The sequence below is a fragment of the Girardinichthys multiradiatus genome, chromosome 6 (genome assembly GCF_021462225.1).
Source record: "Girardinichthys multiradiatus isolate DD_20200921_A chromosome 6, DD_fGirMul_XY1, whole genome shotgun sequence".
In the NCBI taxonomy this organism is placed as follows: Eukaryota; Metazoa; Chordata; class Actinopteri; order Cyprinodontiformes; family Goodeidae; genus Girardinichthys; species Girardinichthys multiradiatus.
The window spans coordinates 30,699,512-30,727,316 of record NC_061799.1 but is presented as its reverse complement, the minus strand read 5'-3'; the positions used below and the strand labels follow the sequence as shown (position 1 = coordinate 30,727,316).

The 27,805-nt window shown below is 36.6% G+C and overlaps 1 protein-coding gene across 4 annotated transcripts in view; it reads left to right on the top strand.

Annotated features, from left to right (window-relative positions):
• Nucleotides 1-10,488: 10,488 nt before the first annotated feature.
• Nucleotides 10,489-27,805, top strand: part of pde1cb (phosphodiesterase 1C, calmodulin-dependent b) — a 128,330-nt gene continuing 111,013 nt past the window's right edge. For 3 of the 4 annotated variants that reach the window (XM_047368558.1, XM_047368557.1, XM_047368556.1), the window contains exons 1-3: nt 10,492-10,919; nt 20,459-20,509; nt 21,822-21,987. In XM_047368558.1, coding sequence (XP_047224514.1) covers nt 10,838-10,919; nt 20,459-20,509; nt 21,822-21,987 — 299 coding nt within the window. In that variant the 5' untranslated portion in view covers nt 10,492-10,837. Of the gene's footprint in view, nt 10,920-20,458; nt 20,510-21,821; nt 21,988-27,805 lie in introns of all 4 variants that reach the window. The other variant, XM_047368559.1, reaches the window with a different exon arrangement.

Here is a 27,805-nt window from a genome sequence, read left to right as displayed (position 1 = left end):
TCTGCGAGAAGATGTTTCCAATCCAACCAGTTTATCCTCACCTCCCCTTTATCCTCACAGATAATTAATGTCTATTGATGATTGCCTGTCTTAGTGTTTGATGGCCAGATCAAAGGTTGAGCAACAGTTCTTCCTCTATGAACACCAGTAAAAAAACGACAGGTGCGTTTTTGTGCTTGCAATCTACTGTATTACAGTTTTAAAAAAGTGTTTGTTACTAAAATAGATTTTAGCAACAAAAAGAGAATGAAAGTGATTTAAAACCATACAGGTGTTGCAAAGATGCTGTCTTAACTGAATGATATATTGCATTATTCACAGGCACTGATGCAGATAATTAAAAACACAGTACAATTGCTTGCGTATGAAAATCCGGCTATAAAACTGGTCTAATGAGAGCTATTTGGTATATTAAACTGCAGTCATCTACTGAGCAATGTATCCAGTTTGTGAGACAGGTTCTTCTGTTGCCTAGTGATAATCATGTTGCAATGATCCTTGAAGCAAAAAGGATCTCAACAAGGATTCAGCAGAAATTCAGTAATGCAATAAGGTCTTGAAATGAACCATATTTCTTTGTTTATCTTTAAATTCATCTTTAGCAACGTATCTGCTGGCTTTTCAAAGGTGTTTTAAAGTTTTGTTTGTATCAGTTTTTGTACCTGACCAATTTTGTTGTACTTTTTCTTAGTTTAGCCCCTCAACATCAATCAATGAATCATTCAAGCTCTAAGAAGGCCCCTAAATCAAGAGATTAGCTAGTTTTGTCAAAATAGAGAACCCTGTGAAATGCCAAATTAAAGTGGAGTCTTTGGTCTCTTTATCTGTCACAAACACAAGATACCAATGTTTACTCTGCAAGGGTTGTTTTTTGACAACTCTTCTGAATATTCTTTTGACTTCTCTGTCAAATATCTTTTGAGGAGCACGTAGTCATAGCTGGTTTATGGTGAAATGTTTAGTCCACTTCTAGATAATGACCCCAGTGCTCACTGGAACATTTAGAAGTTTAGAAACACAGGGAGGACGTGCAAATTCCATGCAAAAAGGCACCAGTGCTAACAACTCTGCCAACATGCTTCCTGTTTCAATTTAGTTAACTTTTATTTGGATGAACCGACACAATTATGTACCCAACCTGTTGCAATGCAACACACAAACAGTTTCTTGAACATTACAGTAAAACATTTTTTTTAAAGATTTATAACCACAGTATAACTGCTTTATATGATTTAAACTACAAGCAGGATGCTTGTATTATTGCTATGTCTCTTCTTTGCCTTGTAAAATCCAGGCAAAGAAAATATATATCTGATTTGATTTCCTTCTTGATAATATTATTAAAATAGAAAAAAGAAAAATGTCTTGCTGTATTACTTACTGATCTGCATAGAGCAGTGCAGGAAATAATTTTAGCCCTGTGAAGCAAGCCCATTTTTCTTTAATAGATCAGAAACCAAATAATTTATATATTTCTGTATTTTATTTAAATCTCCTTACTCAATAAATGATTTCCTTTACAGTGTAGGACACACATGTTGCGGCCTCTTAGCATATTCTGATTAAAATGTGAAAGCTGTTTTACTCCCAGTGGGATGCTGGTATATACCAGGAGCTGTCTGCTGCAGCTGTTACCTCTTTCATGGGTCACAGATGGTAGACTTTTTCTTTAGAATTGCTGTTGGATCATTATATAGACAGAGACATATTGTAATAACACACATAAAGCGGATGGTTACATTTATGATGTAGTTTAAAGTCATGGGAATGTTATTAGCCTCAACTGACTACATTACATTTATAATAACAAACTGCTCCATAATTAACTGTACTGTCAGAAGCAACTTTTTTACTATTACACCAAACTGACTTTTTATCCTTACATGGTGTATTTTTTTTTACCAGATTAATTACAATTTTGTGCACAAATATTGCTTAACTCCATGCTGCAAATCTGGTTCTTAGTTTCTTAGAAGCAATTTTTTGTAGTTTTTTTAAGTGCTTTGCAGGATCTCCATAGCCTAAGCACTAGGGAGCATTTTGTGATCTATATCATTTAAGAAAAGGATTTGTACATAACAAGTCACAGTCTGAACATTTCTCATTATTAATGCCATTATATTTGATAAATGACTAGCTTTAAAGTGTTGCAAAAAATATGTAATTTTGTATGATATGGAATGAGTGTGTGCATGGTTGTTTGTGTGTTGCCCTGTGATGGACTGGCGACCTGTCCAGGCTGTACCCCGCCTCTCGCCCATAGACTGCTGGAGATAGGCACCAGCTTCCCCGTGACCCACTATGGAATAACCGGTAGAAAATGACTGATTGATTGACTGTATGATATGGTATAACTTAAGCTCAGCACAGAAAACAAGATCTTTCAGACAGTAACATATATTCTCTCACAACTAGATTTTCTGCCGGACAGTTTATTGTTCCTAAACATACACTCACTGACCATTTAGGTACACCTTGCTTTTCTGGGTTGGATCGCCTTTTACCTTCAATACTACCATAATTCTTTGCAGGAGATTTAGATCTATACTGACACGAAACTATCATACAGTTTCTGCATGTTTGTCAGCTGCAAGTAGAAGATGTGAATCTCGCTTTTAAACATTGCATAATTGATACTAAGGGGAACAACCTGTACCAAGAAATTATCCCCTACACCATTACACCACCGCCACCAAGGCAAGACACGTTCATTTATGTAGCCTCATTCATACAAAAGATCAAGGAGCGTTACAAAAAAATAAAGGAACAAAAGTTAACAAAACAACGCTGAGAATGCATTAAAAGAATATATGTAAAATCATAACCTATGTTTCTTGTTCCAAGCTAACAGAAGTGGCATCCGGTGTTATCTACTATAGCTGATCTGCTTTGAGTGTTAATGTCATGATCCACAGGTGTTTATGTTTTGTTTTTTTGTGCTTGTTTTATCACTATTTGTGGGTTGTTTATTAATGTCAGTAAGGTCTTGCCTTATTTAGGTATTTCTGATGGTTACCAGGGTCTTCTCATATCAGTTCATTTTTTTGTGATTAGTGTCTCACCTATTTCTTGTTTTCTTTCCTCTGCATTTTGGTTAACATGTTTGTGTTGTGTATTAAGGTTTGGTCACCTTCAAACTGCCGATGTGAGAATGCTTCAGGCAAAATTCTCTGCTGACACGGATTAGTTGAACACAGGAGGATTTTATTACAGCCAGGTCTATATCAAACTTACAGATCTGTGCACCAAGCTGGGGTAGGCATGTGCCAAATGTGGAGAAATAACTCTTGTTCTTTAAACACAACCTCTTTTACAGACTTCCTGAGAGCACATATACAGTACCATATTTGGCATTGTCCAACATATGGCTCTAACTTTGATCACAGTCTTTTCTATAGGCACACGCTTTCCGCATTTGACATCCCTTAGCCTGTGGCTTCAGCTGTCTTTAAGCACATTTAGTCATTTATACCTCATAATTTTTATCACTCTTAAATTAAAGCTCTGGCGTAAAAATATGCTCCAAGCCCAACCTAAGGCCTGAAGATATATTGTATTATAACACACTCCCTTAGTTTTAGGTGTTTTCCCTTTTTGATTTGTAGATCCTTTTGTGTCTGAGTTACTCCCCCAGTGTATAATATGTGTTAGTACATCTCATTTCCTCAGTTACCCTGCTCAGTCCTATCTCACAGCCATTCAACATTGCTTTGATTAGACTCACCTGGTTCCCATGTAAACTATCACATTTCCTCTGTTTTTGCGCACCCTGGTTTCCAAAGTTCACTGCCAGTTTCTGCTGTTGTTTCCTGCCTTATTCCATGTCATGTTCTCCCTGTGATTTGCCTGTAGGTTTCTGTTATTTTTACATTTTTATTAAAGCCTTTAAATCCTCATGCTTTCCCAAGTTTTTTGTGTTTTCGTCCTGCTTCAGCACACAATCCATGACATTTCAGAGATAGCACTCCACAAACACTGGTTGTAATGAGTGGGTATTTAAGAAACTGCTGTCTATCACCTCAAACCAGTCTGCCAGTTCTTCTCTGACCTTTGATGTCAACATGGCATTTTTATCCACACTGCCAGTCACTAGGTACTTTCTATGTTTCACATCATTCTCTGTAAATACAAGACATGATTGGACGGGTAAACCATGGCTAATGGTCAATTCAGACCAGTTTTCTGTAGTGCTAGCATAAACGTAGCATGTTACAATTCTGTTTTCAGGGTAACATGCAGTATTTCAGTGCAGTTCCAATTAATCAAGTTGGAATAAAGCTTGGATAAAAAAAAATGTCTGCCTCATAAATTGTCTTTCTCTTTATTTTTTCATTTTAAATTTAAAGACTAGTGTTTCAGCTTCATTTTATGGAGACCTCATACCAATACAACCTCCAATAGTCATCACAGTCTCTAGCTTGCTGTAACAGTTGATGTTTTGATCAGCCTATAACCAAAACCAGTCCAAGACATTAGAGAGCTAAGCTGCTGCTTAAACCAGGCTAGCAAGAGGCCCCCAACAGTATTTGAGATCTTACATTGAATATAGATCTTAGAACCTTAAATCTGTAGTTATGTTTTAAAGGAAATAAAAAAGAAATGAAACATTACAAAATTCAAACTTTGAATTTATTTAGTATTTAAAAGAACTGATAAATGTTTTCAGTTGTGGTTTTTGTTCTGGAAGGGTTCTGTGTCCCAGAGTGGAATGTGTTACTGTTTGAAATATCAATCCATATAACCTTAAAAGTAACTTTGTGAAGATGCTGACTGAAGCGGGTAAGCGAGTGAAAGGAGTCCCTTACCAACATGGGCTGGTGTTTCCAGAATAAATTTACCAGGGTGGCCCAGAACAAAAGAATGACACAAAAAAATGGGGTAATATTTCATCGTTTAATATATAAAGTGAGCCCCTTAAGGCTCTGGAGCTCTAGGCTGCAGACCCCTGATCTAGCAGATAAAACTGTGATCCTATCTCAATAAGGTTAAAGGTAAGAGTGCAACATCTTAATTTTTATTCATTTTTAAAGTAAAACTGTTAAAGTAAAAAATAAAATTGGTCCAAGGTACCAATCAGTTAGTTTCTGTGCTAGCACCTATTATCACAGGAAACTGATTTAGTATTTATGTCCTCAGTTCAGAGGCCATTACACTAGAACCACCCATGACTGAAAGACCAAGCAGAGAGGAAGAAGTCACTACTTCAAAAACAATATTAAAAGCCAGACTATGGGTCAAAACTGCACACAAAGAACACAATTTTTTAAACTTGTAAGCCTGAGAACACAATCTCCACGATGGTGGCAGCATCATGCTGTGTGGGGGGTTGTCTTGGGATAATCACTGGTCAAATTCACAGAATAGATGGCATGATGAGAAAACAATAATATGTGGAAATATTGAAGCAATATTTCAAGACATCAGGCAAGATGTCAAAGCCTGGGCTCAAATACATCTCCCAAATGGATGATGACTCTAATGATATTATCAAATTAGTTACAAAGTGGCTCAAGGACAACAAAGTCAAAGTTTTGGAGTGGCCATGATCTCATTTCCATACAAAATATATGGGTAGAGCTGAAAAGGTGTGCATGACGAGGATGGCCTACAAACATGACTCAGTTAGCGCAGTTATGTCTGGAGGAATGGTCTGAAATTCCAAGAAACTACAGGTCCTTCTCAAAAAATTAGCATATTGTGATAAAGTTCATTATTTTCCATAATGTCATGATGAAAATTTAACATTCATATATTTTAGATTCATTGCACACTAACTGAAATATTTCAGGTCTTTTATTGTCTTAATACGGATGATTTTGGCATACAGCTCATGAAAACCCAAAATTCCTATCTCACAAAATTAGCATATCATTAAAAGGGTCTCTAAACGAGCTACGAACCTAATCATCTGAATCAACGAGTTAACTCTAAACACCTGCAAAAGATTCCTGAGGCCTTTAAAACTCCCAGCCTGGTTCATCACTCAAAACCCCAATCATGGGTAAGACTGCCGACCTGACTGCCATCCAGAAGGCCACTATTGACACCCTCAAGCAAGAGGGTAAGACACAGAAAGAAATTTCTGAACGAATAGGCTGTTCCCAGAGTGCTGTATCAAGGCACCTAAGTGGGAAGTCTGTGGGAAGGAAAAAGTGTGGCAGAAAACGCTGCACAACGAGAAGAGGTGACCGGACCCTGAGGAAGATTGTGGAGAAGGGCCGATTCCAGACCTTGGGGTACCTGCGGAAGCAGTGGACTGAGTCTGGAGTAGAAACATCCAGAGCCACCGTGCACAGGCGTGTGCAGGAAATGGGCTACAGGTGCCGCATTCCCCAGTCCTGGGCTACAGAGAAGCAGCACTGGACTGTTGCTCAGTGGTCCAAAGTACTTTTTTTGGATGAAAGCAAATTCTGCATGTCATTCGGAAATCAAGGTGCCAGAGTCTGGAGGAAGACTGGGGAGAAGGAAATGCCAAAATGCCAGAAGTCCAGTGTCAAGTACCCACAGTCAGTGATGGTCTGGGGTGCCGTGTCAGCTGCTGGTGTTGATCCACTGTGTTTTATCAAGGGCAGGGTCAATGCAGCTAGCTATCAGGAGATTTTGGAGCACTTCATGCTTCCATCTGCTGAAAAGCTTTATGGAGATGAAGATTTCATTTTTCAGCATGACCTGGCACCTGCTCACAGTGCCAAAACCACTGGTAAATGGTTTACTGACCATGTTATCACTGTGCTCAATTGGCCTGCCAACTCTCCTGACCTGAACCCCATACAGAATCTGTGGGATATTGTGAAGAGAACGTTGAGAGACTCAAGACCCAACACTCTCGATGAGCTAAAGGCCGCTATCGAAGCATCCTGGGCCTCCATAAGACCTCAGCAGTGCCACAGGCTGATTGCCTCCATGCCACGCCGCATTGAAGCAGTCATTTCTGCCAAAGGATTCCCGACCAAGTATTGAGTGCATAACTGTACATGATTATTTGAAGGTTGACGTTTTTTGTATTAAAAACACTTTTCTTTTATTGGTCGGATGAAATATGCTAATTTTGTGAGATAGGAATTTTGGGTTTTCATGAGCTGTATGCCAAAATCATCCGTATTAAGACAATAAAAGACCTGAAATATTTCAGTTAGTGTGCATTGAATCTAAAATATATGAATGTTAAATTTTCATCATTACATTATAGAAAATAATGAACTTTATCACAATATGCTAATTTTTTGAGAAGGACCTGTAATGTGAATAGCTTATGAAAAGACACCCAAAATATTCAACCATCGTCATACAGTTTAAATGACATTTTAACAAATACTAAGGAAAGATTTTTTTAAACAATGCAAAAAAATCTAATTGTGGCATTTAAAAAATAAAATTAACTTTGGTAAACCTTACTGACCTAAACCAGTTAAAGTTTAATCTGATTTAATGTCAGACAGTGAGACAAAAGATGTCTGGTGTGGTTTATACAGTATATGGAAATATTTTGTTTTGGCTGTATTTTGCAACTCTACATGGTGCAACATATATGACCAGAAGGAGGTGATCTCTATTTGATAATCCAACAAACACCCCTTGTAGTACACTCATACTTTTATTTTGACAATGACAGCCAATTGAAAAGATCCTAAAATCAGGGGCATTGATGTTAACATGGGGAGCTGTTGTGATTATTTGCTTTTAGCACCAAAGCAACAAAGTACAAATACCTCCACATTTCTCAGCTTTTGTTCCCACAAAAGCTTTTATCATTGCTGTTTGAAAAGCTGGTTTTAAAACATCTACAAGGCAAAATGTAAAGTTATAGAAGACCACACAGCCACCTAAACACTATGAAAATAAGAGCAGAAGTACTCTAGTTCTTCAGTTAAGTGTGTTATATAATCGCCACTCTAACCCCAAAATGCATTATTAAGCAGGGAGGTTTGATCATGCTGCAACACACGTAAATACCTACCTTAGGAGTGAACACTATTGCGTTTAAAAAAATAATTTAATACATATTTGCTCTAAATTACATATACATTTTGTAACAACATTAATAAAGTTGGAATAACTGAGGTTTTACAGGCTTTTTCCTTAGATTAAAACTTGATGTGTCCATTTACATGAAGTCTGCAAACAAAAGGAGAGAATAATACAGTCACAATATGCCCCTATTAACACAAAGGGTAACCTTGAACAGGGTAGGGTGTATGCCTGATCAGAAACTTTTAGACTTCAGTGAGTGAGTTCAAAATTATGTACTCAAAAATTGCTAACTTCAAAATGAACTGGAATCCGGGAAGATGCCAAAGAGTGACAAAAAAAGAGGGAACGTCAAGAGCTTTCTTTGTACCTCACAAAGGAAATGAGATGCATTGTTAATATTTAACCAGTGTTTATCATGTCAACTGAAACTTCATAGTGAGTCTCCTTTTGGCATTTTTTTGCCTTGATATCCTGATAGTTATACATTTTCTAAGACCTGGACAACATCACTGCTACATTACTTACAAGTTATACATTTATCATTTTATCGCTGTCATAATGTACACATACCATGTGTCAAGGTTCAAAGGTTGCTTTCTCCCTGTGAGTTTCCTAGATAAGATTACTTATCTCTGTTTGAATGCAGCTTACTCATCCTATTGAGGTCATTTGTACTGTTGATTCTTGTTATTGCTACTACTGTGAATACGCTAGAGACAAAAGTTTCCTTTCACATACTTCTTGAACTTTTAAAAAATGCATATCAATGTATTAAAAAACATCTTAACATGAGAAGCAATAAGAGGTAGGATAATTTACTAGGCGTGTCAGGCAAAGAAAGAGGTGGGTCTTTAACTTGGCAGACTATCAGAGAAAGACTATTTTACAATTTTGTGAAATAGTCTTTCACGCTGAGCTGATTAGTTTCAAGTCTTCTGCAGCCTCTAAGGCTAACACAAAGCAGGTCTTGATGCTCAATTTAGATTTTTGCTGAAATCAGATTTTTATTTTCGTAGTGTTTTTCCCTACAGTTTAGCTGTGACCACCATCAGACTTAAGTCTGAAAGTTTCACAAATCGAAAGTCGGCACAAGTTAGCAGCTAGCTGTTAGCATTAGCTTCCACAAATTTTTTTTATCTGTTTAGCGGTTTAGCGTCAGTGAAGATAATATTTTAGTTATTGAAATATGGGTTAGTAAGACTAACTTTTTGGTTAAATGTGCCCATCGCTGGACCTCACACTGCAGCACACTGTTTACAGAAGTGAAAATGGTTGTCGCTGTGTATGACTTCTTAATTTGTTGAGCAAATCTAACTTTCTCTGAACATGTGGGAGTGTGGATTTTTGTAGTATCACTATAAGGCCCTTGTGATGGGTAATAGAGGGTTCATAAATGTGCATCTAAAAGTCAGATGAAAAACAAAAACATTTCAAAATGTGAAGAGAATTAACTAATTATTATGTTCTCTTTTTGTAATTGGGAATTCCATTAGCATGTGTAAATCCGTTGTTCCTGGTAAACAGGGTTGTTTACAAGCTCTTTATTAAATACAGAGACCTGATAATGCTTCTAAATCCCCAAGCTGTGTTGTCACATTGCATTTCTAATGTTACACTGGTTGTGGCTGTTTTTAGCTAAGCAGCTCATTGAGAATAAACTGAGAATGAGGGCAAAACGCACATAATGAAAGCACTTCAGTAACCGGCACAATCATCTCCATATGAAGGGATTTGGATCACTTTACAGTTGGATTGACAAACCAGTCTAGTAAGCTGCGTCAATCAGATGAATTCAGAAGCTGTGAATTGTACCTAAACAAAGAATCATATTCAGGAAACAACTTGACATTTTAATTTGCACATCTTATTAAAAGGGCTTGTTTTATTAAATTTGGGAGAAGGTCATGCCAGAAGCCTTCATAAAGAGCACTCAGATACCAATCAGTGGGGAGAATGAAACATGGGAAAATGACATAGCTAAATGTCAGATGGTGCAAACATGCTGAGCTTTTTAGTATTTGGTGTACACATCCGTAGATGAAAAATAAAAATATATATATCTTTTTGGATATTGTGTTGAATTAGATGTTTATCGTTCAGATGAACATTATGTGCGCTTTTAATAATCTTCATCATTCTGTGCCTGAGTAAATTATCACTGCAAACTGAAAAGTGGTGGCACTGATTTAATGACTAGCTCTGACTAAACACAGATTATTGCTCTCCCACAGCGTTGCCTGATGTATGACACTGCATCAGTTTAAGGTGCTTTTTCTGTATGTCTACGATTGTTAGAATAAAACTATAATAGACTCCTGTAACCTTTTGCCTTTTTAACTCTGAGCTTTTGTGCTCTTGCTATAAATTCTTGACAGTAGGTGGAGTCACGTTCACTCAAACACCTCTAGAGATGTCCTCTCCGACAATGCACCACCACCTCCACCGCCACCCACCACACACACCTACTGTACCTCTTGGGAAAGAGAAATGAGGAGAGAGAGTGGAAAGGAGGAACACAGAGACGAGGAAATACAAATCAGAGAGCAATAAGCTCCTTGAAATGAGCTTGTTGAGGTGTGAGAAAACGGGGAGAAAGGCAGAGAAAAGATTAGTACAACAAAGATTCCGGGAAGGGAAGGGCTGGAGAAATTCTCCCGCTCTGTTTTTTTGTAGCAAGAAGTGGAGAGTGTTTGACAGTTTCCCCTCCAGTGCTCAGCAGCAAGCAGAGTCAGAGGGCTGCATTTTTCCTCTCTCCCCTCTCCATGAGTGGAGTTACGCTAACGAAGTGAAACAGCACAACGCAACTGACAAGCGGCACTAAAACAAGGTTATAAAGGCTCTGGGGCGACCGGAGGGTGATGAAGTGATGGAGGCTAACTCTAAAAAGCATCGATTTAGGAAGGGTCGCAGTGCCACCTTCAGCATTGATGGCTTCAACATCACCATTGGTAAGAAGAAGCATGCAAAGCATGGTGAAACTCTGTTTACAGGTGCTTTCAGCGTGCAAAAAAGTGTGTATGTGTGTAAGAAGCAAAATACATGTGTGCCTGATATCCTGTGCAATGTGGCTTTAAGCACCAACTTAACATAGAACGATCCAATTTTTACATATCTGCAGAACTTGAAACATTAGTCCATTTAGCTGGAGTTGGTCCTCGTATCTGTAATGCAACTATGGAAACAAGGGGACTTAGGACTAAAGCTGGGTGCAGCTGACGTCACTAGGAATTCATTGTATTGTCTTGACAACCACAGTTGATGAACTTGTGTGTCCCTTACATTGTCTTTTTCTTTTAGTTTTTAGTCTCACACAGGAGTAAGTGATGAAATCCTTTATAAATAGAGCAATCTGAAGCTGTTCCAAGCTGTTGACATCAAATTGTTTATGTGCAGAATAGATTTGGTTTTATAACTTTTTTTGTGTTTAACAAACAGCTGTTTTCACAACACGTACAAAACATGCTGAGTTAGTCATGAGCCCGTCTTGTCTGGTAATCATGATAAAAAAATAATGTGTGTTTATGTTCCAGCGCATTCTTTATTGCTTAGTATTGCTCCGTTTACAACATTGACTTCCACGTAATAGTAAATCAGATAAGGCTAAAAACTGTGACTGCACTTTTTGCTACACTCATATCATTGTTGTTATGGGGGTTTTGCCTCCAGTGACTATAAATACTCGTTCAAGATAAAAAGCCAACACATGATAGCGCCAAACTTTAATTACTTCATAATTTTGGTTGCAATGTGATCACAAAGGGCTAACAATACAAAAATAAAATTATTGTTGATAACAAGTGGATACATCAATTTAGGGATGATCGTAATTTTAATTTACAATACTGGTCAAAAGTGTTAGATACACTTTCTCACTTAATGGGATCTCTTTATTTTCATGACTATTTACATTGTAGATTCGTACCAAAGGCAACACAATTGTGAATGAACACACATGGAATTATACAGTAAACAAAAGTGTGAAATATTGCTAAACATTTTTATATTTTGGATTCTTCAAAATAGCCACCGTTTGCTTTCATTACTGCTTTGCTCTCTTGGCATTCTCTCCATGAGCTTCATGAGATGGTCACCTGAAGTAGTTTATCAAAGAGTGTTGAAATAACTTCCCAGAGGTTCATTGAGAGAAGGCCAAGGGTAAATGTTTCAGTCATCACAGCAAAGGACAGCTAACATATTTAAAGTTCCTTTACAATTTTTTGTTTGCTACATAATCCCATATGTGCTCCTTCACAGTTTTACAGTTTTGATGCCTTCAGTGAGCATCTACGCACAATGTAACTAGTTACTAACATAAAGAAAACCATTAAATGCGAAAGGGGTTGTAAAACGTTTGACTGGTAGTGTATGTAAATATATATATATATATATATATATATATATATATATATATATAAATCAATATATATATCAAAATCAATTTCAACTAATAAATCAATAGCAAACAGGCCAAAACTTGACCAAACCAAGGCTAACAGAGAACAGTGTCAGTTTATAATATGGGAAACGGCCAGGTTTAAACAGACTGGGAAAATTGAGCCCAGGTTTTCACAGAGAGCAGCTAACAACAGGGACCAGTCCCAATTCACCCCAGAGACAAGTTCAGTTCTGTACCGTTTCTGTAGATAATAATCGCTATCGGTTATGATAAATTATTTGATTCATGTGAAAGTCTGCCGTCTCGGGGTCACACTCTTGTTTCTATGGTTACTGATTGTGTTGCATCCCCTAGAAGGCAATTGTATATAATTGCCAATTTGTTGATTTATACTTTTTTCTTCCTTTTTTGCAACTGCATTGGTGAGAACGCAAACACTTTCCTACATTTTTAAAATAAAAACCGTATTTTAGACTCAACACTTGTTTATACTGCCTACACTGTTTTTATTTTAAACAATAGTCCTCTGTCATTATTTGGCAATACATAAGGTGAGTTACACAACAGTAAATGTAATAATGCCATTGTTATGATACACAATGTCCAGGCTCGAAAACCTGTAACCCCTAACACCTTTACATTAGATTCCACTTTATTTCTCCACTTCCACATATTTTTCTGCTCAGCATTTCTCAGAATTAACACATTAGATTTAAATTAAAGAGAAAATCCCCCTTGTTAACTCTGTGGGCCACAAGGTTGCTGCGATCAGTTTTCTTGGAAACAGGTACAGCCAATCTCTAATCTCAGGGAAACAGCACAAATCTTCATGATAAGCTTTTGCAGAGAGGAGTAAAAAAGGGCCATCGTCTACAAATATGTCATCAGAGAATATAGACATTAAAAGCGGCTCTAAACAATTTTATGATGGCACAGATAATGCATTTAATGTTCCGCCTACATGATCGCATCCTCTTATATGTAAAAAGCATCTCAGTAACACATGTTCTGTATCATGACAATCCTCTCCAACAAGCATGGCCGTTGTCATGGTAAACCACAAGTGTCACAATCAATTGCTGACTGGTCTTAGGGTTCAGCCTGCACAGCATCACCTCCTCTGATGCGTGACTCCTAACCGCTGCTGCCTCATTGCCTGTCTTGACTCGTTGTGTTTTCTCCCCTATTAAACTCTGAACCTGAACTGTAGCTAGCAGCCTCCGTGCGGATTCCAAGTGAGGTGTTTTTTCATGTGTTAGGCTTATTAGTGCAGCTGATATTACAAGACTCATGTGGAGAGGAGTAATTTTACCTTTTTTAGCTGCTGTCTTGGAATACCCAGCAGTTAGGGCCCTTTTCTTCGCAGTTTAGTGATTTACAATGTTACTGTTTTGTTGAAAGCACTTATCTTTTTAGCTTTCTGCTTATTATGTTTGTATCCCAAGGCATGCCACTGCAAAAAATATTTTTTTGTGTGTCAATTGTGAGCTTAGCATTGTTCTGTTTAAAAGTTGTAATTACCAACAAGCCATTTAGTCTTTCTTTCTCAGTAGCTGATGCATGAACAGTACAATCGGCATGTGATTCATTGTCTTTATTGTCGTACATTTTGGCCCAGCATGAGTTCTTCCAGCAGAAAAAATGTATTCCTGCACACCTAAGTAATTATTGGTCTTTTTATCTGATCTTTATACACTTGTATGAAAGTCTGATTTAAACAAAAATGGTTGTTTAAGGAGTTGTTTAAACAATTAAACAAGTGACTACTGGTTGTTAATAAATATAAATAATTTTTAATATAAATATTAGAAACAAAGCCTTTAGGTTTTTAGTAATTCACATGTGACCTTGCACAAAGTATTAAAATCCCTTGAACATTTTACAGTATGTCAGGTTATAATCTCAAATTTCTTATATTTTATTTGAATTTTATGTGATAGACCTGCATCAAATAGTGCACAAGTATGAAGTGACAGAAAAATGATTTTATAGATTTTTATTTTATTGTAGCCTACTTGAATCTGATACCCCTAAATAAAATCAAATACATTTACCTTCATAAAGTAATTAGAAACAAAGTCCTCATATGTGTAATTTAATCTCAGAATAAGTACTGCTGTTTTGTGAAGCACTCAGAGGTTTGTCAGAGAACATTAGTGAACAAAAAGCACCATGAAGCTCATGGAACCCAGCACACAGTTCAGCTATAAAGTTTTAAAGTTGAAAGTAGGATTAGGTTATAAAACAATATATCAAGTTTTGAACATCTCCTGGAGCACTTTGAAATCCATCATGAGAAAATAGGAAATGGAATATGGGTCAACTGCAAACCCACCAAGTTATGGCCATCGACCTAAACTGAGAGGTTGGGCAAGGAGAGCATTATTTATTGATGCAGCCAAACGGCTCATGGTAGCTCAGAAGCAGCTTCAGAGACCCACAGCTGAGGTGTGAGAATTTTTAGACAGGACAACTATTAATCATAAACTCCAATACAGCAAATATGGTCCTAATGAAAGAGTTTCAAGAGGAAAGTTATTGTTCAAATAACATCACTATAGATCTCTTTTACAGTTTTGCCTCATGCCAAAATATTTCTAAATTAGCTATGAGCCATGTAGGGGACACAGCCACCATGGAAGAAAGTGCTCTGGTTAGATGAGACCAAAACAACATTTTTGGCTTACATAAAAAATGTTCTGTGTTGCAAAAACATACATATGCACATGACCCTGAAAACACCATCTGTCCTGTGATAAATGATAATGGCAACATAATGCTATGGACTTTCTATCAATAGAGCCAAATACAGAGATTTATGGGAAGAAAACTTGTTAAAGGCAGTAAAACATTTGAGACTTTCTAGCAGTAAAACAACACTTAACACAACTTTTTTATTGTGGCTGAGATCAAAGCAAAGTCCAGGTCAATATTCAATTGAAAATGTGTGACAAGACTTTAAAATTGCTGTTTGCTGACACTATATCCACTACTTACATACACTATTTCAACAATTTTGGGATTGTAGAATGGCAAAATTTGAAAAGGTTTATTATTCATTCATGTATAAGAAATAATGAGGCACCTTTTGCTCATGATTGGATATTTTGCACTCTCTAATAGGGATATTTGGTTCCATTGTATGCGTTTGTACAGAAATGCCTTTACACAGTGTAAAGTTTTTGAAATTGATTAGAAAAATGCATCAAAACAGGTGACATTACCATGTGCATGGAATCATCAAATTAAGCACAATACGTCTCACCTGGTTTTCAGCTCCTCCTTTTTGCTCTATGCTTCGTAGATGTCCGTCCCTGACACTATCACAGTGTTGGATCTCTGTAGCTTGAGGTTAAGTTAAGTTTCAATGACCTTAAATAGAAGAACAAGCTTTGAAACTCTACCAGGAAAGAAATTTGAAAATGTGGGGCTGCCTGTTTGCCTGTTTACCACAGAGACAGAATAATTGGTCGTTAAAAATCATACACATTTGAGATATTCTGTATAATCAAGAAATATCTTTAAGGAATGTTCTAGCTTACCCACCCCCTTAGATAATCTTTTTAGTGGAAACTTATTGCTTCATTGTCTGTGTTTGGTGTGGAAGAGAGATCAAAAATGAAAGCTAAAAGCAGTAGGACACAGAGTCAGAGATCAGTGAGCACAGTGTTGAAGTTAGACACCATACACACACTTCTGTTTCCATGGTGAGAACATAATCTTGTTTTTATCTACTTTTTTTTCTGATGACATTGAAAACATTTTTTTTTTTTTGCTTGATGCTAAATTTCCCACTCTCTTTTCAAATCAATAGTTTTCCAGCTTTCTTTTAGTTTTCGCTCAGTCTGAAAGATAAGAATTTCTGTTTACAACAAGATCATGATAAAGAATGAGATAGACCTTGTAGGTTAAGTAGTAGAATCCACAGTAGCTTAATTACATATATGAACATTCCAGATTTTAAAAGAGTGGACCTCATATATTTAGTGATGTAAACGTGGCAGATGTGAATTGTAAATTTCCAGATAAGACTTGAACAAATACAACGCACAAAGATCCATTACCTTTTAAAGATACTGTCACGGCTGGTATGGCGGAGGACCCCAGAATGCAGACAAGCAGGAAGCAACGTGGCATGGTGAGTTGAAAAAAGATTTTAAGAACCAAAAAGAAACTTGCGAGCAGACGGGTAGTTGCAGATGCAGGCATGGACAAACTTAGGCAAAACAGAACAAACTTGACAGAACAGGCTTGGCATAAACAGATGAACTGTGATGTTTCTGCGTGGAATGAACAGAACAGATGTGTATATATGGAGCAAGAACCAGGTGAAATGAGGAGACTGAATGCTAGGTCCTGGTGAACCGAATGAAGATGATTGAAAACAGACAGGAGAGAACAAAACGTGGCTAGAGCAGAAAAGAGACTTGAATAAAAACTAATAGAAACATACCTAGAAAAACATGAAACTAAAGCATAACCAGATCCAAAAACCTAACTTGACAAAACATGAACTAGAAGATAAAAACTAAAGCATGACCAGGAAAATAATAAACAGAAGCATGATTCAAAACCTCAAACGTGAGAAACATAAGAAAAACTGGCAACCAAAAACCAAACAACCCCAAATCATAACAGATACAGACAAATGCACTTCCCACTGAATTCTTTTGTTTGTACTTTTTTTTTTTGCCACAATTACGTTTTCAGATCATCAAACAAATTGTAAAAAGATAATCTGACTTAATACAATGCAATTTTCAATGATGATTTCATTTTTAAAGGAATCTAAAACTGTCCAAACCAATCTGGCCCTATGTGGGAAAAGCAATTGCCCCCTAAATCTAACTGGTTCTGCCACCCATAGAGGCAATGAACGCCACCAAGGCAGATAGCCATTTAGGCAGATTTAAGTCTGGACATTCTCCTTCAGGTTTTTCTGTTTTCTGCTCTGGCTCCTATGGCTCAGAGAAGGAAAATAATATGCTGCTCCAGCTACATATTGATATATAAAATCTTCTTACCTGATGAGCTCTATGCTCAAAAACAGCATCCATAGTTACCTTATGGTCTGGCTGTTTGCCCCCTGTCCGAGCTATCTATCCTAGCTGGGACATGAACTGTGTTTTTGTTTCAGGCCTTTATCTTAGGTTTCCTGAATCTAATTATTTAAAATATAGGACCGTTTAAAGATTGTGGCAAAATGGAAAAGTTTGTGAAAAAACCAGGACGCCAAACATAAAAAATTTATAATTTACAAAACCCAAGAATTTAAGGGGAGTGTGCCTTCTTTTTTCCCTGACTGTATGTAAAATGATGTTTTTAAAAGATATTTGAGAAAGACAATGTGGTCTTCAACTATGGTGCAGAGTTCTACACAAAAGCATCTCACCGAGTGCCTAGCAACCATTACTGTAGTAATTACATTCTTCTGAGTACATACATTTACCATCTAACATCAACCATGTGGTCTTTCAACAGGGGCCCTCATAAATCTAATTCATGTTATGTAACTCCAATAATTACATTCATGTAAAATACTGTAAGTAACAAAGTATGAGACCAATGTTTTGTCCTTTAGTCCATCAAGAGTAACTCTCATCCTGTGCAAAAATGGTGAGCTCTCCAACAACCACTTCTCAGCCTAACTCTTCATAAAATGAGTCAAATTCAGCATTTTGTTATTTCTCCACACAAGCTTTGCAAATTCCATCATCCAAGTCAGACACGTTTCTAGTGTAGTGCATTGTCCCTAATATCTTTGAATGGGATACTGGCATCCATGTGATGTTTGTATTTGGATGTTAAAAGATTTTTCATTATCTATATGGTGTACAACAGTTAGAAAAATGGTTGACTTAGCAAAGCATAGCTCTAAAACTCTCAGGTGATGTAACCAAACATGCTTCTCCCACAAGACTTTGAACGATTAAAACCACAACAGGCAATTTTGAATAGGGTCTCATTCCCCTTGGGGGCTCAGGTACATTGTTAGTTGAATGCAATTATGTCATGTGAAATGGAAAAAATACAAAATTACCATTTCAGTGCAGTAAAAATATAAATAAAACACTGTCACTGTATGAGTGACTCATACTAATGATGCAAACTGTGGTACACTAACTCATCACAACTCAGACTTATGATACATAAGTATGTTGTATTTCTATGGTATATTTTGTTATATTGTAATCTGACTACATGATTAACTGGCAGCTTCAAAAAGATTAAGTTGAAAAACTTCCTGAAACTGGTGACACATTCTGGTTGATTTTACATCAGGTAAGCTATAAATAGCAATCCATAACAGTATAGAAACAACTACAAATCAGAGTTTTGGATTGATTGACAATTGGACTTTCTATTGGAACTGCTGTCCTATCATGGTACCTTTTTCTGGAGCTTTACAGTCTTTGCTGTTTCATTTGTTTGTTGAACTGATGATGAGACTCACTGTGATAACATTCACAGTATCATACATTAAAAATCAGTATGAAGACCGTTACCCAGAATGCAACACACTGTGACATTATTACCTGTAGAGCCACTATTGTCAGTACTTGTCTTAAATTAATATGCATGGCTGCTGCTAAATATCAAAAGATATTTTCACTTATATGATATTTCAGACTATTGGATCATAAATGCATCAGTAATCCATGCGATGACATTTAACATTTCTGATCCATTAATATTTTTAAAGGCTGCAAAAAGAGTGGTGACTTGTTTTATTGTTAATATAGAATTCTTTAATAGAGTATTGATCAGTATTTTTTGCTGGATCACAATTTGATAAATGCCCTTTAAATGTAGATACAAAGTTTAAATTTTTAAAGGACCTTATATGACAAATCCCTAATATGTTTTTCTAGTATTGAATTAAAATGGATGGAAATTATATCGATGGGTGTAAATATATATTATTTAGGCTGAGTAAACACTTGTTAATAGATTTAGAAGACAGTTGGGTTCAATCCAGCCTCATACCTGTAATGATTTGGAGAATTACGAGTGATTTCTTCACTATTGGGACAGGATTATTTCATTTACCTTATCATCTTCTCATTGCTAGTAAAATATGTTTTTTCAGCAATAATTTGAACAGTTAGAAACTGAGCAGACTTAATATGCAGATGCCCTTTTGCATTTCAGTTATTGTACTTCAATGCTTATGCGTAGTTGCTATGAATGCAATTAGAACTTGTCTCTCTACATTCAGTCTTAACATTGCTTTTTTTCATGTGTGCAGTTTTTCAGCTATTTTATGCACAGCATTGCATAATTCTCAATAAATTAGAATATCATCAAAAAGTAACTTATTTATTTTAATATGTCCATACACAAAGTGAAAATAATATATAGATATAGCTTCATAACACAGAGTGATTAGGAATTTCAAGCTGAAAAAGATTTACTGTGTTGTATATGGTCTCCTGACTTGGTTTGATTTTTTGTTTTGTATGACTTATTGCATCAGTGAGATATGGCATGGGGGCGATCAGCCTGAGTTGTTCAAGAAGCATTATCTCAAAATATTTTAATAAAGAAACGTGGTGTTGCGTTTAATATCTGCTTAAAGGTTGTTATTTCCAAAATTACTTCGATCTGACAAACGAGCCTCATCGGCAAGCATATTCTAATTTAATGAGATTCACCTGCATTTGCCAAAGAATTCCCTGAACTAACTGGGTCAGAGAGTTTCTTTAATTAACTAAACATCACAAAGGACAAATGTTATGCTAATTACTGGAATTAATCACCTACCGGGCATACTTGAAAAGTTAATATGCATAGGCAATATATTTATATATCTTTATATCTTTATCTTCAACAGTTTGAATTCATGCCGTTTTTGTTTGTTACTCAAATAATAAAAATTTTCATTTTTAGAAACATTCTTTGTAGATGATTCTTGCAGTTCTCTGAAATGAATAAAATGTGTGACAGACAACAAAGAGTTAACAGTAAAAATGGTTGCATATTTAAGCTGAAAGCATTACAAGCAATATTTAGATACTGAACTTTTTGGGGGAATTATTCCTTAACGCAGTCCTGATTTAGCTCTTCTTCTACATTTTTTTTTTTTACCAGTGGCAAATGAAGATGGAGAGAGTTCCAGCAGACCCCCTGCAAGTTTTGCTCGTAAGTTTAATGTTCACTGCATTAGTTTCATTTCAGTTTTAGTCAGTTCACTGAAATAATTCATTTTGAACCAATTCACCATTCAGGTTAAAGCATTAAAGGGTCATTTTACCCGACATTAATGAGATATTAGTGGTGCAGATTTATAGTCACCTCATTAACAGTTAGATTATGGAACATTAAACAGAAATTCTGACATGGGCTTTAAAATCCTTCTCCGTTGGCACAAACAATTTTATATAATATTGGATGCATTTACAGTAACTGAAAGACACATGCAGTTTTAGGTTTGTGTACTGATAAAAGTTGGCAAAGCTTTCTTTTCACAAGTAGTAGTGGTGGCAGCACTTGAGGTGGGGAAAATAAGTATTGAAGACTTTAAAGATTCTCTCAATAAAGAATTGGGCTCTTGACATGAAATTGGAATTACATAGGGGATCAGTACTGAACACCCTCTTTTTCAGCATCTGATGCTAGCAGAGTTTATAATATAAAAATGAACGAAGGATTCACAGGGAAATTTACTTTAGCATTCTTCATAAGAATGTGAACAAAACAGTGGGTTTTCCCGCAATCCTGGAAAAAATATCCCAATCACAGTCAAAGAAGCTCTGAACTGTCTTCAGAGGGAAAAAACAAAGCTGTTAGTATGACCCAGTCAACCCCCAACTTGAAACCAATTACAAATCTATGAAGACAATTAAAGGCCAGAGAGCATAGTTTAGGCCACCAGAACCTTCAAGATATGAACACAGTTCATGTGGATATCACACCTCAGCAATGTTTCTCTACACAAGAGACTGCCTTAAGTATTCAAAACCAACAAAAGTTTCTTTTTTGCTTACTCTCAAATAAATGTCAGTAAGCATATCCAATACTTAATGTGCCATTCAAAGTTGTTAAACATAACTTATTAAATAATCTGGGTTGATATCTTTAAAAGTGTGAGTTACTTCAGGTGTCACCAATGGAGATCTGGAGTGAATGCCCTGTCAGTAGTCTCATTAGAAATATATTTACTGAGAAAAACATTGATGTGTTCAATATTTATTTTCCTGCTCTACATACTGCTTCAGTAACTTTCAAATGTAGACTGGCACTGACAATATTCATCCACATGGGGGCAGCATAACAGAGGATTTAACTAATCCGGTTTCATACTGTATGCCATTCTAAGACTTAACTCCTTCCATTGAGCACATCATAATTAATATTATTAATATACCAGTTGTTATTGCATTACCAGTCAGTAAACAAACATGAGCATTATTTGTGTCACTCTTTATGCAGCTATTTCTCTCTATTTGTGCAGGCTCTAAATCCCAGAGCGCTTTGTGGAATGCCATCACGGCGGGAATGGGGATCAAAGGCAAAGAGCAGAAAGTCCCCCTGAATGACCCACGGAGTCCCGAGGAGATTCTGGCCGACGAACTTCCAGCAGCTGATGAACCAGATGCCACAGAGAAAACTGCCATCAGGTTTGCTGCTGTCAGCCTGTATCATAACACAGAGATAATTATTCACTAATTATCATAGAGTTAAATCCAGATTCGTGATTAAGTGAGACATCAACAGACATGTCTAGTTTATTATGGAGTAATTCACATACATTTTTTTCTGTAGTAATTCATTGAATGGAATGAAGTCAGTGTGTAAAACTCAGCATAATTCTGCAGTTTGAATGTATATTTTTAGATTGGCTTAACCCCAAACATTGTGTTTGACATTTAGCACTCTTGATTCAGTCTCAGACACGCTGGCAATTGCTATGTATGGCTGCTGACCTCAGGGGACTCAGCCATGATTGATTCCACTCGGATAACGGGGACTCGAAAACAGCATTAGCATAAATATGTTGTCTTTTAAAGCCTTATTCTAATTAACCTTGATGGCTCAGAAGAATGTTACAAATACCACAGGTGGGTGAAAATCAAACTTTTTCTGAGAGGATACTATAGTGGACCTAATATTTCATAAGAGGTTTTTAATTGTACCGGAAATATTGTGGACATCCTGTAATAGTGTCACCTCCTTTTGTTTTTCCTCTTCCGTGCTATATGCTATCTTAATTTACAGTGTTATTGTTGGTCACTGTCGTCTTGCAGCTCAGATTCAGGGTAGTGTGATAAGAAGCTGAAAGTGATTTTCCACTCCACTGACCTGACTCTGTAGCTTTATTTAAAAGCTGTAGCAGCACATTTTAGAAGGAAAAACAGTGAAGAGAAACAAACAGCCCCCTGCTTCAGGGAAATGGCTCATTTATCCATGAAGACAACAAATTTGTCTTAGCATTATAGATTACATTTAATCAGTGTAAGTAAGCACCTGCATAGTGGGAAGAAAAACTATAATGTGTCTGGGTGAAGAAGAGGATCTGGAAGTAGGTGGAAGATGGAAATAACAGAGCTAAAGCACTACTTAGGCAGGAGGTTCATGAAAGTGGAAACACTTAAGGTGACAAAAACCACACTCAATACAACTGTGAAAAGTATTAGTACACTAAGAGAGATAATGACTCAAGCAAGATGAGGTAGGCGAAGGAGAAGGAGGTAGAAGTATAAAGTTATATGAGCCCCTAAGCAGAAATATCATTTTGGGCCCCTCTTTTTGCCAAGCCCATCACCCAAAGGAGGTTGCAAAGTTCAAAAGGTTTCACTAAATCAGTAATTAATGGACATTATTCAACTCCTGGTTTTACCCGTCTATATGCAGGCAGTTTTAGGCATTTCTAAATCTAAGGTGGTCCTAATACAAAAAAAAAAAATTTTAAAGTCCTTTTCTTGTTTTCACAAATTATTAGTGTTGAAAAATCCAGTCCAGCTTCAATTAAACTATTTTAGAATTTGAACTACAGATGATCAAATGCAGTTCAGACTGCTTAAAAAAAACTGTGAAACAGCCTTTTAACTTAGCACTCAGGAGCTGTGAATCAGTTGCTTTCTCCAGCCTTATTACCCACCTGTGGTGTGTGGCTGTATTTTCTTACAGTGCTTGCAAAATGCACAATAGAGAGGGGTGTCCAATCCCCGTCGACTGACCATACAAACAAGCAGTAGAAAAGTTGTTCAGGGCACAACTGACAGATAACGTAAAGCCGACCTGGTGAAAAAAAAGTCTATTTCTCATTAATCTATTTACAAACTGTTACAGTGCATTGTGTGTTTAATATACAACTATTGTCAAAAACAGCAGATATGATAAAATTTAAATTAAGATGTAACTCTGTTAAGATAACTTTCAATTTACAAAGATTTTCCTGAAAAGAAACCTCCAGTTCATTAAAAATGTCCAATGCATCATCTTAATCTCAGTCCTCAACAGTGATTTAACTCCTTGCTCCTTTGTCATGGAAATCCCACTAAAGCCAGCTGATGACATTGGCCTTGCTAACTGTGGTTAATGGAGGGTAAATCCACGGAGAGTGAGATGGATCTACAGCTGAATGATAAATAGCAAGATTATGGTAGAGGGTGTTTAAATGACCAAGGAACCAATACTAATCCATAAAATGATGTAAAACTGTGTCACTTCTTTGACCGGAGCTGAATGTTATCCTCTGGACTGAGATAATTACATTTCGAAGGATGATCAGATGATCTGAAACAGGCTGGAAGCACATTAGTTACTGACTTATGAATACGATGAAAATAAACATTTCCAGGGTAACACTTTAAAATAAATACTTGTTTTTATATCTTTTAAAAGTTAAGGAGCAGCTGTGTGGCTGCTTTTCTCTTCTTGGTTGCAGTTAAAATTGTTTTAAAATGACAGCGGCTGTTCACGCAATGTCGCCTACCGATGTACTAAAATACAATTACAAACTACTAGAGTACACATACTGACTCATCTGTGATTGTTGTCACACTGTTGTTTTTTGCTCATTAGGGATGTCTTTTGGCATTTTAAAGCATTGGTGACCATCTTAATGGATTCACAGTGTTGTTATTTTCTCAGATGCCTCTTCAAGTCGGTGGTGTTATCCAGTTAGCATTGCTTTGCATGCTAATGAAACATTTCCATTCTTACTCAATTCTTTCTTCCTGGCAAGGCTACTAACGGGGGTCCACAACCGAGCCCAACAGTCATTGGGTCTAAAACTACTATAGATAAGGTGATTAGTCTGCAGCCTTTTCTTTAAATGGTTAATACTCAATAATCTTCCACTAGCTACAAAATGCTGTGCATATCTTGTCCCAGGCAAGGATGTCTGCTGGCCTGCTGTCTGGTATTGACGTTTTTTTGTGCATTGATTTAAGAGTGTCTATCTGCACACTCCACCAAACTTCCATCATGTGCTTAACCCAACATTATTCACTTTATACCTCTCGAGAAGATAAAGTCTTCTACGCTATTTTTCCAACTTGTCCTGCTTTACCCATGACTGAAATTAGATGTGATTGGAATTAATTTATAGTTTAGAATAATTTCTATTCAGTGATCAAAATAAATAGTCATCCTGCATGAGTTTTTTATCTTTTCTTTGTCTTGTAAGTAGGATTGTTGACAGAAGTGGTGACGAAAAACTTTCATCAACATGATGGTTTAAAATAAATCTTACCCAAAGTCATATTATCTGTTACTTTCTGCTGCCTTCAGCCCGCTTCTGTTATTTATGTCAGAACAATAAACTGTAGACACATGAGGTTAATGATCTAGATTGTCTCATTAAACTAGCCTACAAGTGATTAATTCTGAATAACCTCCTGAGTTAAACTCAACAGGACTCCCCCCAAATGGATCAGAGCTGTTTTTAGCAGAAGAAGTGGAGCAACATAATAACAGGCACTTGATGTTGTGAATGATCGCCATGGTTACACTTTGAGAAGACACATATACAACTTATTTAAATTTGTTTTATATACTCCTGCATAGTAAGCAGGTTTTATTAGAATATTTTTTAAACTTTCTTCACTATGGACAGCTGGTTTAAACGTGTTGTTGTTTTGTTTCAATGGCTTCTGTTTTATTGTCTTGTCAGATGAATTGCGACATCATTAGATATATTATTATTTTATTATATAAGTTTGTCAATGGGACTGTCTGTGCTAAATACATAAATCAATACACAACCAATAATTTTTTTAATCATACCCCATTTCCTTTGATTGCCATTCTGTTCCCTGTTTGGGTCAGATGACTTTATTGACAGGGGTATGACAGGGGTTTGATCAGGGATCATAAATCCCTGATCAAACCAAAATAACTCAGGGTAAGCTCCTGTTTGTGGATTTAAATTATTAGGATCACATAACTGCTAATTTTGTACAGTAAACGCAGTAAAATGTGCAGATAATACAAATAATTGTTTAAATTGCCACTTTTAAAAGTGGGTTATAATCATTCCAGGTGGGATGGACTGACGGGGGTAGAAAGAAAACATTTTTCAAGATGTATATTTGTAATCAAACTTTTTCAAAGTAAACAGCACATCTTAGAAATACCTGTTCAGATTTTGCAAGATGTAAAGGTAAAGATGTGAATTGTTTGCTCATCCCACTGCGTGCTTCAGGGCTGTTTTGGTGCTCATAACAATGCATAAATTGTGGATAAATGTCAAAGGACAATCTACATAAATCAGAAGCACATGGGTCACATGAAGTCAAATTCCTTTTGAAGAAATATTATTATAACAATACAGCTGTACAATAAAATCAAGAAAAATAAGTAAGTCCAATAACAAGCAAACGATTGTGATTATTTAAAATAGCAGCAAAGATCTAAGAAAATAAGTAATGACGCAGGAAGAAACAACAAAACTATGATGTATTAATCTGTTTTTCTTCTAACATATTGCAAATATTACATCAAAAACTTTGTAATCCCTACAACCAACATAACCTCACATACTCCCAATTCACCATGTTCGTTTGCAGCTAAAAGCCCTTTGTGGTCAGCTGTGAGATTTATCTGACTGTTAATTGAATGCTGCGTGCTGCAGTGCACTTTGCAGCTGATTAAGGTGGCTGTCTCAGATGTGGCAGCGTACTGTCTCTGGAGCTGAACCCTCATTTGGCAGCAGCAGTTGGGTTCACAGACCCCCACAGACAGCCCCTGTGAAGCAACAAGCTCCATCACGAGCCCCAGTAGCCCACTAATGAGCCTCCGCTGGTCAGAGAGATGGGAAGCCCAAATAGCAGAGCCACTGATCTAAGTGATTAAGAGATAGCCTCAGCATTATGATGTTACAGAGCGGTGTCCCTGCTGTACCACACAGAATGCCACAATATTAAATATTACGGACAATATCTAAATATAATCATCTGTACACTATATATCATTAAAAGGATAGTCACAATTTAAACAGAAGCTTTAAATTGTGTCAAAAAGTAAACAACAAGATGAGCTTAGCTGTCCAGAATCCAAGACTATCCAAAGTCATATTTTTTTACTACAGACCTTTGATTAAGGTCAGTAGTAAACAAAAATAGGATAACATTTTCTTAACAGATTAAATTGATATGAATATAGTAATAAAATTAATTTATTTCTTCAAAGATAAAAAAAGGCTCTAACACTTTAAAATATTGCATGACCAGTATAAGTAATACAAAAGAAATTGGCCTACACCTTAAATCACAGCCCTTGACCTCATTCTATTATTGCGTATTTGCTTTATCCACATTACTGCTTTTAAATACATGACAGGGATTTTAATCCACTCACCCAAGATATACGTGCACCCTTCTCTGCAGACTCGACCACTGCTTTTACCAGATTCTATTGTTGGATTAGCATAGTAACAGGATCAGGGTTGTTACTCGAAAGCATGGACACAAGGTGGGCAGCAGAAACTTGTTTGAACAGCATGAATCTGCTGTCATTTTTGGTCAGTGGACTTCTGCTAGACTTTATTGCTGGAAGGGCATATCTCAGGGTGCCCAATTTGGAGAAAAGATCACTGACTTTGAAAATTGAAAGATGAGAAAAGGGTGTTGTTGACAGATGGTATTTGATGTGCAGAAAAAATGAAAAGATGCAAAAACAGTGCTTAATGCCATGCAATTATGGGGGAGACAACAAGATGGTCTAAGCATGCTTTGGGGAAAATCAAAACAGGTGATTTGTACCGAGTTGAAAGGACCTTCAGGGGGGAAAGGCTACCATTTTGCACCATCACATAGCCTGCAGACATCACTTGATTTAGAACCAGATATTGACCGTAAACCCACCGCCAACATTGTGTCATCAATATTTTACAAAGATGCATTCATCCAGAATTCAGACTAAAATGGAGCAGATTGCACAATCTCCACATTTGAACCATAATGAGCTGTTGGGGGAGACGATTGACTGCAT